Source organism: Pan troglodytes, chromosome 12, assembly GCF_028858775.2.
Source record: "Pan troglodytes isolate AG18354 chromosome 12, NHGRI_mPanTro3-v2.0_pri, whole genome shotgun sequence".
NCBI classification, from domain to species: domain Eukaryota; kingdom Metazoa; phylum Chordata; class Mammalia; order Primates; family Hominidae; genus Pan; species Pan troglodytes.
In genome coordinates, this window is record NC_072410.2 from 35,811,895 (window position 1) to 35,827,788 (window position 15,894).

Sequence of the window (15,894 nt, forward strand, 5' to 3'; positions counted from 1 at the left end):
AATAAATATGGAGGTTAATAACCTGCAGTTACATTAGCCTTGGATAACATTACTTAGAGTTTTGTTGCTTTTTTTAAATTAGTACTAGATCATTCTTTGCTCACAAAAGCTACCATTGTCTTTCCTTAATTTTTATAATTTTACTATCATTTTTACTTGGGTTCATGTGGAGTGGAGAGTACATGCCTATGAAGATTCAGCACTATTAATCCCATACCTATCTCAGCCAACAGGACTTCTGCAGTATGTCTGTGAGCTGTCCCTTGATATACAAGGCCAATGCCAACCACTGCAGCCACTTGGACATTGTGAGGAACATCCAGCTCTGTGGACGTTGCGGGTAAGAGAGCAGGAATGTGAATGCTAGGAAGCCGAGTAATAGACATATCCATGGTGCCTAGTTTTACAGCAGAAACACCAAGTAGCAGTCCAGTGCTTGTCATTTCATGGCTCTAAGATAGAAACAAAACAAATACATAGTTTAAAATAAAATACTGCCTGCCACTTTCAAGAAGTACTTTTATGTTGACAGGCAAGGTGAGAGGCACTGAGAATATAGCAGTAAACTAAACAAACATGGTCCTTGCTCTCATGGACCTAATGTCTTAATAGGAAAAAAAGTGTTAAATTAAAAAACATAAACAAACATATTATTAAAAAGTAGTACAATAAGAAAGTACAAAGTATTATGAAAGAGTATTTTAAAATAGCTTAATTTAGATTGGGAGGGACTAGAGGATTATTAGGGATGAAATCTCTAAAGATTATACAAAGAAATTTATATTAGGACCTGAAGGATGAAAACAAATTAGCCAGGAACAGTGGCAGGAAAGGGGACACTCAAGTTTAGAAGGTGAGGAAGACTGTTTCAGGTGATAAAACAGCATGTAAATAAATGGCTCTGAGGCGATTCAGAAATAAACCCTCACATTAACATCAACTGACCACAAGGGTGCCAAGACAATTCAATAGGTAAAGGGCAGTCTTCAAAAAACAGTGCTGGGACAAGTGGAAGGACACATTCAAAAGAATGAGGCTGGACTCAACACAATATAACAAGTGTTGGCAAAAACATGGAGAGATTGGAACTCTCATGTATCGCTGATGGGGTTATATAATGGTGCAGTCATTATGGAAAACAGTTTACAGTTCCTCAAAAAGTTAAACAGAGTTACCATATAACCCAGCAATTCCACTCCTAAGTATGTACCACTACTTACCATTACTTCATTACTCTTGAGTAATGAAAACATACATCCGCACAAAAACATGTATACAAATGTTCATAGCAGTATTATCCATAATAGCTAAAAAGTACAAATAACCCAAATATTCATCAACTCATGAATAAAATGTACATTCATAAAATAAAACATTTATTCAACAATAAAAAGGAATGTATTGCTGATAGATGGCACAACATGGATGAACCCTAAAATTATCAGGTTAAGTGAAAGAAGCCCATCCTAAAATACCATATTTTGTATGACTCCGTTCATATGAAAGGTCCAGAAAAGGCAAACCCATAGACACGGAAAGTAGATTAGTGGTTGGCAGGAAGTGAAGTGAAGGTGGGGGGGTGAGGTAGAGGAATGGGGAGTCACCACTAGTGGGTACAAGGTTCCTTTATGGGGTGAAAAAGATGTTCTAAAATTAACAGTGGTGATGGATGCACAACTCTGTGAATATACTAAAAACCACTGTACCACATACTTTAAACAGTGAATTGTATGGTATGTGAATTTTATATATTTATATAAATAAAGATTCCTTAAAAAAAATAACGCTGTGAAGTGAAAGAGTTTAGTTTGCCAGGGAGCTAAAACATCCAATCTGTATGGTTAGAGTGTGGGGGAGCAAGAAGAGTGGGGCTGGGTGCAGAGGCTCACGCCTATAATCCCAGCACTTTGGGAGGCTGAAGCGGGCAGATCACCTGAGGTCAGGAGTTCAAGACCAGCCTGGCCAACATGGTGAAACCCCGTTTCCATCAAAAATACAAAAATTACCCAGGTGTGGTAGTGCGCACCTGTAATCCCAGCTACTCAGAAGGCTGAGGCAGAAGAATTGCTTGAACCTGGGAGGTAGAGGTTGCAGTGAGACGAGATCACACCACTGCACTCCAGCCTAGGTGACAGGGTGAGACTCCATATCAAAAAAAAAAAAAAAACAAAAAAAACAAAAACGAAGAAGAACAGTGGTACCAACTAGGGCTGGAGAAGTGAACAGGATCACACCAGCTCCTAGAATGTATATTAAGAGCAATGGTCGATCCCCCTTTGCCCTCTGGTGTTGGGAATGTTGGCCTTGTTCTAAACCAGTTTCCCTTCACAGAAGTTCAGCCATCGTGTGGGATCAGAATAAGGTCCTGGGGCAACTAAAGGTATCTGGCCAAGGGTACATCCGAAGGACCCTACACCGGCCCCCAGTCCCCAACAGCCTGTTCAGGTGTCGGACAAAGACTTCCAATCTTTCCTATCATGTTTTTCCTACTGCTCTTCTGAGAAATGTTACTTAGTTATGTGTCTCTTTGAGAAATTGCTTCTTTTCAGGGCAGGATGCTGGGTTATGCTTGATGAAGCTAAATAAACTGCCAGCCAGATGAGAATTATAGACAAATAATATGCAGGATTCATCTTAGTCTTGAGCTCATATAGAATTCAGAGAAATCAAAGGCAGTTGACAAGGAGGGTCAAGGCTGAGTGCAAGTGAACGCAACTACTCCTGCTGGCTTGATCCCCCCCGGTCATGAATGGCGGTTGTGTGCACATCCACGACCAAGGCAAGCCTGAGAGACGCCTTGGACTCTAGCACAGCAGAGGGAAAGACTAAGGATGCCTTTTTCTCCCCTCTCTCTTTCTAAATGGGTAGCCTGCACTCCTCTCAAGTGCAAGACATTGGGACTCCTTTGATCCTCAGACTCTGAAGAAAAAATACCTGGTATTTATCAGTACCAAGGCTTGGCCCAGCTAGAAGTTGGAAGATGGGGAGACCTAGTCAGCTTGGGAAAATAACAACTATAATACTATCCTATAGCTAGATCTCTTCAACCACAGAGAAGGAAAATGGTCCAAAATTCCATATGTATAGGCCTTTTTTGCCCTGCAGAATAACCCCAAGCTCTGTCAGCAATGTATAATAGACCTTGCACTTATAGCAGTGATATCCAGCCAGACTTAATCCAGGCAGAAGGGAAAAAACAGTCTGCCTCGTTAGAAAAGGAGACAGAGGCCCCTGCACCAGCCCAGGTCCCAGCTCGTCTTGGATCATCTCGTCCCCCTTATCCAGGCCCCCTTTTGAACCTCATCCTGTTAGAAGAGTTCAACCTGGATGCGCTCCAGCATCACTTCTTCCTTTACAGGAAATGCATAGTGAAGATGGTCCTATCAAAGTACAAGTCCCCTTTTCTTTACAAGACTTGAGGCAGATAAAAAGAAATCTAGGACAATTGTGTCGACCTTGATAGGTATATTGAAGCCTTTCAGAACCTTACTCAAGTGTCTGAGCTTTCATGGAAGGGTATCATGTTACTTCTCAACCAGACTCTTGGAGCTTCAGAGAAGCAGGCGGCTTTACAGGTCACTGAGACATTTGGAGATGAAATGTTTATCTTATTATGGCACCTACCAAAAGGCGGAAGAAATTAGGGAGCCCTTTCTGACAGCCAAGCAGGCAGCATCCACCAATAATCCTCAATGGGACTCAGACACTGCTCTAGGAAAGTGGCCGAGAAAACATTTTCAGGGATGCACAGTGGAAAGTCTGAGAACTAGAGCCAAATCTCTCAATTACATTAAGTTATTAACCATAAACCAAGGGTCTGAAGAGAACCCTTCTGTTTTCCTGGAAAAACTGAGAGAGGCTTTAATTAAACACACATCTCTCTCCTGACTCTATAAAAGGACAGTTAATTTTGAAAGACAAGTTTATAACCCAAGCAGCCCCAGATATTAGAAGAATGCTGCAAAAAGTTAGCTATTGCACCAGACAGTACTCTAAAGAAAATCCTGAAAGTCACCACCTTGGTCTTTTATAATCGGGACCATGAGGAAGCCCAAGAAAAAGGGAGAAAAGGAACGAGAAAAAGGCAGGGCACTAATAGCTGCCATACAGGCATATAAACCTCTCGATCCCAGGGAGCTTCTCATTCTATGACCGGCTGTTATCAGTGTGGGGGCACTAAAAGAGAGTCTGCCCCCAAAATCAGAAGCAGCCCCCACGGCCCTGTCCAATCTGTAAGGGAGACCACTGGAAGATGAACTGCCTCCAGAAACATACGTCCCAAGGTTCAGAGCCGGCTTCTCAAATGGTCCAGTAGGACTGATGGGTCCCAGGGCTCTCTTCCCCAGCTCTGACAGCCCAGGCTGCATTACCATCCAGGAGTCCCGGGTGAGTCTGGAGGTCAAAGGACTCGGAGGACGGACTTCCTACTCCACACCAGAGCAGCCATTTCTGTTCTCCTCTCCATCCCGGGCCTCCCCTCCTCCCTTAGCACAACTCTGAGGGGCGTCTCAGTAAAGCCTCTGACTCGATATTTTTCTCAATCCCTTAGCTGTACCTAGGGAGACCTTTTGTTTACCTCCTTTTTAATCATACCTGAAAGGCCGACTCCTCTGAGGTAGGGATATTTTAGCTCACATGGGAACCACCATCCTTATGGCTCCAGGACAGACTTTTTGCCTCCCTCTGGTGGAGACTGATATTAATCCAGAGGTTTGGGCAATTCAGGAAAATACTGGCTGAGCTACAACAGTCTCACCAGTCCAAATCCATCTCAGGGATCTCATCTCCTTCCCTAATTAAAGACAATATCCCCTAAAACCAGAAGCTAGGAAACAGCTAGAAGCCATCATTAATAACCTAAGGATGCAGGGCCTTGTTAAACCCTGCAACAGTCCTTGTAATACCCTAATATTGGGAGTACAGAAAGAAACCCAACAGGGATTGGAGACTGGTCCAGGATCTCCACCTCCTTAATGAGTAATTGGTGTAATTAACCAATTTACCCAATGGTTCCCAATCCCTATACTTTGTTAACTTAGATACCTGAAGGAACTAAATGGTTTGCATTCTTGGAATTAAAAGATGCTTTTTTTCTGCATACCATTATACCCCAACTCCCAAAACTTGTTTGCATTCAGGGATCCCTCCAACCAGACTACCCAGCTAATCTGGATGGTGTTACCACAGGGATTCCAAGACAGCCCCCACCTGTTTGGACAGGCATTGTCAAAAGATCTCTCTGAGTTCTTTCAAACTCAAGTTAGTCTTAATATGTAGATGACATTCTACTCTGTGCCCCAACTGAGGAAATTTCTCAGAAAGGCAGTAAGGCTCTTCTTAATTTTCTAACTGACAGAGGACATAAAGTTTCAAAGTCCAAGACTCAACTCCGTTAGACTTCAGTGAAGTACCTATGCCTGGTCTTGTCAGAAGGGACCAGGGCACTGGGCGAGGAGAGAATTGGACCCATTTTCTCCTTCCTTCTCCCCAAGACCCTCAGCTAACTAAGGGGATTATCAGGCATTACTGGATTCTGCAGCCTATGGATCAGAAATCTAATTAAAAGCATTGCAATGCCTAATTATAACATATCTAATAATCTAGGGGGACATGCCCATGACAACCCTATTTTGCAAAATCCTGGAATAGAACAGTCAATTTTCAGAGGCTTTCTTCCTGTCCTTTCTAGGTGTCCCTAATATATGGGCATGGATTTTCCCCCTTTTAGTTCCTCTTTGTGTTCTCATTGTAATACTCATATTTGGTCCATGTGTACTTAACCTCCTTGTAAAATTTGTTTTTTCTCACCTAGAGGCCATCAAACTCCAAGTGGTCATGCAAATGGAACCTCGGTTGATGGCTCTCTTTTACCAGGGGACCCTTAGATAGGCCTCTAAGAGAGACCTGACTGCTGTTTCCCAAAACAACACCCTCTGTCAGCATGAAGCAGAACAGTCATCACCCCTATCCTAACAGCAGTTAGATATACCTCTTCAGAGTGGGGATTGATAGCGATAGGAGGCAGGTAAATTCTCAGATGAAACTCAACCTTCAAGCCAAGGACAGTTGAAAGCCTGAAAACCAAGCTACAAGTTCTGGATAAATCCATGGACTAGAGAGCTCTCATTTCTGTTTGGCATGCTCTCTCCTGATTGGTCCTTATCCTTCACCTACTTTACATATACCTGCCCTTCCCCAGTTGCCTACTTCTAAATGGTGCTTTTTCAAGCATACCCACAGACCAATCAGCATGCACTTCCCCCATTTCAAGCCCATAAAAACCTCTAGACTCAGCCTCGTGGCTGGCAACCCACCTTCGGGTCCCCTCTCGCTGTTGAGAGCTTTCCTGTCACTCATTAAATTCTACCCTGCCTTACTCAAAAAAAAAAAAAAAAAAAAAAAAAAAAAGCAATGGGAGATCATTAATTAAATGGCTTTGACCAGAGAAGTGACATACTCTGATTTATGCTTTAGAAAGATTATTCCATGTACTATGAGACAAATGGACTTAGAAGTACAAGAATGAAGAAAGAAGAGCAAATAGAGCAATTAGGAGCTACTACAATAGCCAGGCAAGGCACAAAGCCAGGCACTGGGAGCACAGGTCTCACCTTGGTCAAGTAGTCATGGATATTGAGAGTCGCCAGCTTGGTAAGGTACCCATTCAAACCCAGAGCCATGAGAAAGCCAGCATACTCATTGGCTAACTCAGCATGCTTGGGCTTATTGTAAACAATCCAAGCTGAGTCGATCTGGGAGGCAGGAGCTATCTTCAGGCCAGCAGCCACACCATTATGAAAGCTGGCCCAGCTTGTCATGTTGGGAGGCACATCGATGTTTCCACTATTAAGGTCCACTGTTGTGTTCCGAGGAGGGGCACGCCCTATCCAGCCAAACGAAGAACATTGAGAGAATAAAAATTCACAAAACCAAGATTGTTAAATTTAGATCTTTGAGACTAAGATTACTTACATTTTCTACATTCAAAACCATTAACCCCATAATGCCTGGAATGTTAGGTCTCTATGACCACTTAAAACTTCTGTACATGTGAGTCAAACTTAATGGAACTGGAAAAACCATCACTGTCTAAACAGTTCATTGTCCTTTTTGTTAAAATGTATGAGGCTATATAATGAGATAACTGATACCAATTTAACATTATACAGAGATGACTGGGATAATCACTGCTTTGAAATCTTTCTTTCAAACAGTAGAGAGCTTAGAAACCAAAATGAAGACTAACATCACTGTTAAACTATACAAGTTATAAATCCCAACATCTGATGACATTGATGTTAATTTCAAATGTTCTATCCTATATTTTCCCCTGGACATTAAGGAAAAATGACATCTTAAGAAAAGACAAAAGCCAGGCCTGGTGGTGCGTGCCTGTCCCAGCTACTTGGGAGGCTGAGGCATGAGAATCATTTGAACCTGGGAGGCAGAGGTTGCAGTGAGCCAAGATCATGCCACTGCACTCCCACCTGGGCAGCAGACAGAGACTGCATCTCAAAAAAAAAAAAAAAAAAAAAAAGACACAAGAACCTTAATAAATCTGCTACAGCTCTTACCTATATATGCGCCCTTCTCTCTTTTTTTTTCTCTCTCTCTCTATATACATACAGATATAGATATCTAATTATATGCTATTGTTTAAAATGCTTAGAGATAGTTTTGTAAAAAGCATCCTTTTATAGACTTGAGTCACCCAGTGAACTTCAAAAGGGCATTCACTAGATTTACTTTTATGGTCCATTTATTTAAGAACAATGTAAATTATATGTTCACAATGCTATATGTTCCCTACGAATTTTTTCTTGATTCTTTTCTTTTTGATCTACATTATATACAGCAAACACTGAATCTTTTTAAATATATTTTGAATACTGTCTTAAGTCACGGATAAAATAATTAACATAAATATTTTAATTACTGCATAAAGTTATCCATTTCACTGCAGCTTTAAAAGTACCATTTTTAAAGAGTTCTAAGATGTTATGTAAAATAAATTTTAAGTAGATGCAGAGTGTCTTATTTGTAGCATGTACACATACACACACAAAGCACAAAGTAAGACTTATTTGTCTTTACTATATGCTTTTTGTACCTAAAAGCTAACTCAACTGCTAGTGTTAGCACCACAATGAGTAATAAGTTCATAAGTTACACTTGCACTTTCTCAAAAAAGGCAGACATATCAATATGAAAAAACTGAGTGACCTTTCTGAAACATTCATTCATCATATGCAAAAGACATAATATTTATACACGAGAGAAAATAAAATGCAAAGGGTAAGGTAAATTTTCTTCAATGAGAATAACAACATACAAAAGTACAACAGGCCACATCAGTGTGGGTTAAGCAACTATTTAAGAAAATATTTTTTCCTAAATTAACAGGATAACCTTTCTTTTTGGCCTATCAGAATGACTAAAAGAATAAAATGTTGGATTAATGTCATATACACATTTTAAATCATGCAAATTCAATTAAATGTATTCAGAAAAAAAGATGCATGTATATATTTTTTAAACCCACCCAAGTATCGCTTGAGTGCTAAATCACCCAGATTGAATACATTTTAACATTTGCCAATTTTGCATTAGATTTTCTTTTTAACCCGCACTCATTATATGAAATCTTTCATATAAACAGTTGGAAAGACTACTAACATGAACATCTATATACCATGCCTTCCATCAAGAATCAATAATTGTTAAAATTTTGCCATAGGTGCTTTACCTCTGAGACAATTTAAATATTAAAAGCAACTCTGCTCACTATGTCCCTCAGTGAGATTAGGGCTCAGAATAAGCATGATATGGAGATGGAAATGTGTTGTTCACTTAGTCAATCTCATTTCCTGCATGCTGCTCAAAGCACAAGCTTTTCACAAATCTGAGTGGAACTCTGGATTTTTTAAAGTATGCAATTTAAAATACTGTACAATTATGTTTGCATATATTATGTACTATTTATTATATATTAAATTATACATTATATACTACTACATATACTATACACTACTACAACATACATTACACATACATTTTGTATAGGTTTCACAAAACCATATATACTATAATAGAGTTTCAATGATAATTTCAACTATGTAATTGTCACCTTTAGAACACATTCAAATTAGCATTAGGGGGACATACACTATAAAACTCATTGTAATCAAGACTATAACTTCAGTTATACATAGCAGAAATAAAAACCTGTGCCAACCAGAAAGGCAATTTGACATGTTCCTTAAAACCATTCATCTTGCTGTCCTAAGAGTTCTACTTCTAAGCATTTAGCCTAAATACATAGAATGAATACGCCCCAACAATGTTTATAATACCAAAAAACTGTGATTTCCAACAATACCAGGCTGCTTCTATAAACTATGGTATATCCACTGAATGAAATACTCTGAAGCAAATAAAAATGAATGTATCAATTAAAAACACGTGTATACAATACATACACATAATTATAAACACATACATTTATTTGCTAGATATAAAAGGATGTTCACTGTAAATTTTAAAAAATATCTAAAATAGATTTAAATTTTCTGATAATTAAACAAATATAAAATTATAAATATGTGGAAATAAACTTAGTAAACATATATACTAAAATGTTAAAAGGAGTGACGCAGAATAGTGGGAGTACTGCAAGTGACCATTTTTTCTCTTTTTGCTTAGTACATTTCTTGATTTATACAATGATCATCTGTTTAAACTATGACATAAGACATTTTAAACTAAATATTTTTACATATTATACTCAAGATTATTTAAAATTCAATAGTCTCATCATTATCAATTATATCTTTCTGAACTTCTCCAAGTGACTTTTTATACCTTGAAATCACCTCATTAAAAAGCAAAAATGAGTAACGAACTATATTCTGCTTCTCTCAAAGTTTAGTTTCACATGGCATTTGAGCTTTGATAACCACTACAGCAGCTATTAGGAAAATTTAAAATCACTGGGGATAGAGGGAGCATTTCTTTTGTTTTAACTAATTTAAAGAACTACACTTAATGCATGTACTTAATCACTTTCCTTTCTCATTGAGCCCAGAATTTAACATACCAGTCAGATTCAATTTAGGAATAGGCAATGGCTCTGTTGGAACAGGATGGTACGAAAACAAGGTAAACATTCCTCGTCCTACAGGAAGAGCCACAGTTCGCTGACACAATTGGAGCAATCTGTAATTAAAGTAAAAACCAACATGTGAAAATGTTTAAAGCAAAGCGCAATTGAAATATCATCTGTAAGTATTTCAAAAGAAGGTGTACTGTGTAAGATGAAGTTGTCTCAAAGTAAATTCATACAGAGATGTGAGTGAACTACCCAAACATGATTATTTTCATTTTAATATTCTTGTTCCTATTACACTCTTAGGGAGAGACATATTTCCTCTGTTTTGTTTCATATTTACATTGAATGAAAACCACCTGGCCTATAAACCAAGCCGACTCTCTCTAGGCATTCAAAAAAAAAAGAAATTTAAAATTCCACTCCGATGGATGCTAACCTTCTCAAAGGAAAATACCGTACTTTTGGGGTTTTTATCACTGTGTTAATTTCAGTCTAGCTGTCCTCAGTACCTGTGGGATCCTCCTCCCATCCCTTTTGCCAATACAGCCTCAGAAGAACCATTTCTGTGGCCTGTACACAAGAAAAGAAACAAGGTCCCTATGTTAGAGGTGAATGGATTTCATGGTGTCTCCAAGGGAAATACAGATTGGTTTCACTTACATGATGGCTAGGTTTATAGGACTAATACCATTATGTATCAGGTATGTTCAAGGTTAAAATGGTTTCTGTCGGCTCTACTGTGAAATTAATACACCACTCTTCAACTTGTTCCTATGTTAAAATAGCTTAACATTCCATATAGTCACTTAAAAAAAACTAACAGAAATTTTGGAAGTAAGGCATTTATAACTAAGAAACGCTTATACAAGTTATATCTGAAGACACAGAAATATCCCTTCAGAGGCTGACAACTGACGAACATTTTCTCTGCAGACAAAGCTATTCATAAGCATACTCCCTCCTTAACTGGACACACATAACTGCTTTTCCAGCTAACTGGAAAGAAAAATTTTGCTGTCTTAAAGATTCTCTGGGAACATGACCGCCACATTAATTTGGGATCAGCAAAATTCAAAGCCAAGAGGCTGTTGCAACCCATAGAATTTTTTTAGAGGAAATCTTACACATAATTCACTTCAACTTTGCACAAGTAACAAAATTATAATGAGAACAATATTATATCCCCTGAATATAAGATGCCACTGATAAGATGTATCATTATTTCATGAGAAACTAAGAAAGAAAAAGCACTGCCAGTTAAACTATGACACCTGTTCACTGAAATACACATCTGATTTCAGAGATATTAAAAAGTGAAAAAACTTGCATCTTAGAATCAATGAACTCTACTACTAATAATGGCTGACTGCACTGAGCTTTACTATGTACCTGACAGTATTCTAAGTGCTATGTAAAAATAATTCACTTGATACACAGCACCATCCCATGAAGTATGCCTATTTTTACAGATGAGGCAACCGAGGCAACAAGAGGTAAAGTAATTTAACCAGTCACCCAGCACAGCATGGCCATGCCTGGCTCTAGAGGCCATGCTCATAAATCCTATGCTCTAAACTCAACTTCTGTCACTCCATCTTTTTATTCACAGGTGACTAATAACTGGGTACATGTGGAGAGGAAACAGTTAATAGGGAAATCACAACTAATTCAGATCTTCAGCAGCCTGTGGCTAAGTGTGGGTGACGGTTCCCCTCAAAACAGTACCATAAAAAAAGTAAAGAGAACTAGAAAACAGTGGCAGATGAATGATAGATGATAGAGACAAGCAGATAAAAGAACAGGAGAGAATTTTAAAATAGAAGTGTCCCAAGAGAATAGCTCTGGAATGTCACAGGCATGTGAGTCTTACAATGTATCAAGGGATGTATCCTGTGCAGGGGAGTGGCAGAAGAAAGGCTTATCTATTTTTATTTGGAGTATTATCTATCACATCCAAAAAAAAAATACTGATATAAGTTTAAACTACACTAAAAACCCCACTAACCTCAAAATCTATTCCTGATCAAGACACAGAAAAACAAGTGCAGTGTTTTCTTTGTTTGTAAATTCTTAAGGTAACTATCAGGCAAAATAGTTTTGCATTCACCTTTTCTAAAGAGTAAACTGTTATATGTATTTCAAGAGGAGGACGGTATGAAATACAACAATTACGTCCTCAAAAGCCAAAGCCATTTTGCTAACACACGTGGTTTGTTGAAGTTGGATGAAAACTTAAAACACAGGGCATATTTTCACTTGAAAGTATCTTTGAAATCTCTTTAGGATTTTAAATGCTAAAAACTTGAAGGAAAAACAAATATAAACAAGACACAAATGTAACAATGAAACGTGACAAGAGATAGTGCACGTGTTTTCTTTCACCTGTTTTCCTTTTCCTCAATGAACTCGTGGTCACTGAGCTCTGGGTACTGCACTACGTTGACACGGACAGGATGCGCACTCTGAAGAAGCCTTCGCACATCCTGCACCCTTAAATCTTCACTCCATATTAATGACATGACCTCTTGATTCATGTCATTCATGCCATCATCTTTCTCCTCAGTTTCTGTTCCTGAAGGAACATCTGATGAGAGCACCTGAGTAACAGATTTATTGTAATAATAATTTCAAAAGCAGTTAACGCGCACTTACTGAACATGAGGATATATAGGCTGATGTGCCATGACTATACTAGCACAGAGAAAATACGTTTTCCAAAGCAGGCATGGGTTGGGGCCGCAATGCATACTGGGACTCTAATCTAGAAATCTTTCTAAAAAGTACTATATTGCTGGCTGGGTGTGGTGGCTCACACTCTGTAATCCCAGCACTTTGGGAGGCCGAGGTGGGTGGATCACCAGAGGCCAGGGGTTCCAGACCAGCCTGGCCAACATGGTGAAACCCGGTCTCTACTAAAAATACAAAAATTAGCTAGCCAGACGCAGTGGCACACACCTGTAGTCCCAGCTACTGGGGAGGCTGAGGCTGGAGAATCACTTGAACGCAGGAGGCAGAGGTTGCAGTGAGCCGAAATCGTGCCACTGTACTCCAGCCTGGGTGACAGAGTGAGATTCTGTCTCAAACAACCAAACAAACCAAACAAACAAACAAACAAAAGTACTACATTGCCTACTTGGAAATATTTGGAAATGACAGGGAGAGTTTAAATTTAGGACAACAGTCAAGGGGCTGGATACGAACAGAGAAATATTCTGAATAAACTATAAAAAAAAATCTAACTACATCCTGATCATTTCTTAAAAAAAAATTATTGCAAGTAGAATATGAATACTAGTCACTGCTAATAATGCTAATTTAAATATTGTCTGTTCATTAATAGAAGGAGAAGGAAAAAAGCCTGAAAGGATATACACCAAGGGTTGGGGGAAGTCACACAATGAAATACTTTTTACTTTACTACTTTAAATAGACAGGATCATGGTTGGATTCCATTATTAAGTTTTTTTTTTTTTTTTGAGACAGGGTCTTACTCTGTCACTCAGGCTGGAGTGCAGTGGTGTGATCCTGGCTCCCTGCAACCTCCACCTCTTGGGCTCAAGCAGTCTTTCAACCTTAGCCTCCCGAGTAGCTGGGACTACATATGTGCACCGCCCACCCAGATAATTTTTTTTATTTTTTGTAGAGACAGAGTCTTGCCCTGTTGACCAGGCTGGTCTTGAACTCCTGACCTCAAGGAGATCCACCCACCTCAGCCTCCCAAATAGCTAGGACTACAGGCACATACCACTACACCTGGCTAAATTTTTTAAAAAATTGTTTAAGTAGAAATGAGGTCTCACTATGTTGCCTAGGCTGGTCTCAAACTCCTGGGCTCAAGCAGTCCTCTGCCTTGGCCACCCCAAAGTGCTGAGATTACAGGCATGTGCCACCACACCCAGCCAGTTTTCACTATTTTTAAAAAATGTGTTTCCAATAAAAATTTCTTAGAAGGAAAAGTACTGAACTGCAGCAAAACAAGTAAGAGGGTAAATTCCTTGATTGTCATCATGTTCTAAGCCCAGCATGTGCTTTAATATGGGGCTTCCCAGTCCAAATAATTAAATCTAACTGCAACACAGATGTGAATTGCGTGGAATCATATCATATTCTCTCAAAAACAGTATTATACTCTTTTAACAAAAGAATAACTCCAAGTTGAAATGTTAAAGTTTTGCAACATTTAATGTGAAACCAACAAGGTCAGCCTGAAAAAAAAGTAGATACGACCAAATAATCACTTTTAGTTCCTAAAAATTCATTTTTAGTTCCTATAAAATATCTAATTTAAAAAAAAACTATATTCTAATGGGTGAGTTAGCTATAAAACATAGTCTCAAACAGTGACAAAATAAATTTAGATGGGATTAGTTATAAAATGTAGCCTCAACTGAACAAACTGTATTTAGACATAATTACTTAAAATGACATTCAAATACAGATTAATGTTTTAATGCTAATGGTGCTGAACTGCTCTCTCTCACAGGAAAATCATTTTATAAGCAAAAAGATTTGTTTTCTGTTTAAAACAGGATGTAAATACTAATTCAACGAAGAGCTGTGATTGAGGCGCAGATTAAAGGAGAGACGTGTTGGGATGACCGTGCTGGAGATCAGATGCCCATGGAAACTGACTCCGGCATGGGTACACATTAGGCAACTCTGAGGTTAGGAATAAGTTTTGATATAGGCTCTGAAGAAGTAGTAATAAGACCTAAGGTGACTCATAGTTACAATGTACTGATTATTATGTATTGATTCAAAAGCTACTAAGAGGTAAGACCAAATTCCCACTGTCTTCTCAGGGACATGAACATAAAAGAGTCACCAGGAGTGGAATTATTATTCCTGAATCCTCCTCGATGAGATTCTACTGTCATTTTTTAAAGTTACCTAGAATTCTAGAATAAGTTTTAAAAGTTTCATTTTCAAGTTTTAAGAGAGGATGATTTAAAAAGATAATTGGAGAGTAATGAAATAATTTTACTTTCTACTTGCAGGATTCCTAGAACTCATTTAAAAAAAAAAAACAGACTTGATGATTGATGAAAGACAGTATTTCGGGAGGGATAGCTTAAGACATCTTTTTAAACAACTCTACTAAAAAAACACATTTTTTCCCTGGGGCTGCAGTTTTATGTGATTAAATAAATATGTTTACACCTATTTAAAAGGTTAAATTCAAAAAATTCAACACATCGAAAAATATGCAGTAGAAAATATTTATATGTAATTACCCATCCAAATTCAGGATATATGTGCTCTCCCTTTTCCTATGTAATAATTACAAAGTGGTTAATTACTAATATGGTACAAGTAGGGAAATAGCCATGGTAGTTTCCATGACTACACTCAGGACTTGTCCTGATTCAAGGCAAAGAAAGATCCAGGCACAAGACAGAACATTCACAAAATCTCCTGCTCCTATGCTCAACTTAACAATTAATAAGACGCGTACAATTACAAACCCCGTCTGGCATATAATATAAAAGACAAGCTAATATATATACTTAGAAAAAGCCTTAAAGGAAAATGAAGAACATTTCTACTTTATGATTTTATTTAAGGCTAAAATTGGAACTCTGAACTTTCTATGTTGATACTCACAGACTTCCCTTTGGGTAAGTTTCCTTCGCAGGCCTGCTTGGAAAGATCCTGACGTCCAATCAAGAGACAGACAGCTTCTGGCCAGTCTGAGGCAGGCTGCTCACGACAGTGATAAATTGCATCTCTGATGGGAAGAGCAATTCCAAAGGGAAGAGTTTCCAAATCTCTTAAAGTGAATCCTA

The 15,894-nt window shown here is 38.5% G+C and overlaps 1 protein-coding gene across 1 annotated transcript in view; it reads right to left on the minus strand.

Annotated features, from left to right (window-relative positions):
- LOC107973078 (anaphase-promoting complex subunit 1-like) overlaps positions 1 to 15,894 on the minus strand; it is a 67,668-nt gene that overhangs the window by 6,414 nt on the left and 45,360 nt on the right. The window contains 5 exon segments of the mRNA XM_054677994.2: positions 218 to 452; positions 6,612 to 6,883; positions 10,097 to 10,215; positions 12,491 to 12,705; positions 15,713 to 15,891. Coding sequence (XP_054533969.2) covers positions 218 to 452; positions 6,612 to 6,883; positions 10,097 to 10,215; positions 12,491 to 12,705; positions 15,713 to 15,891 — 1,020 coding nt within the window.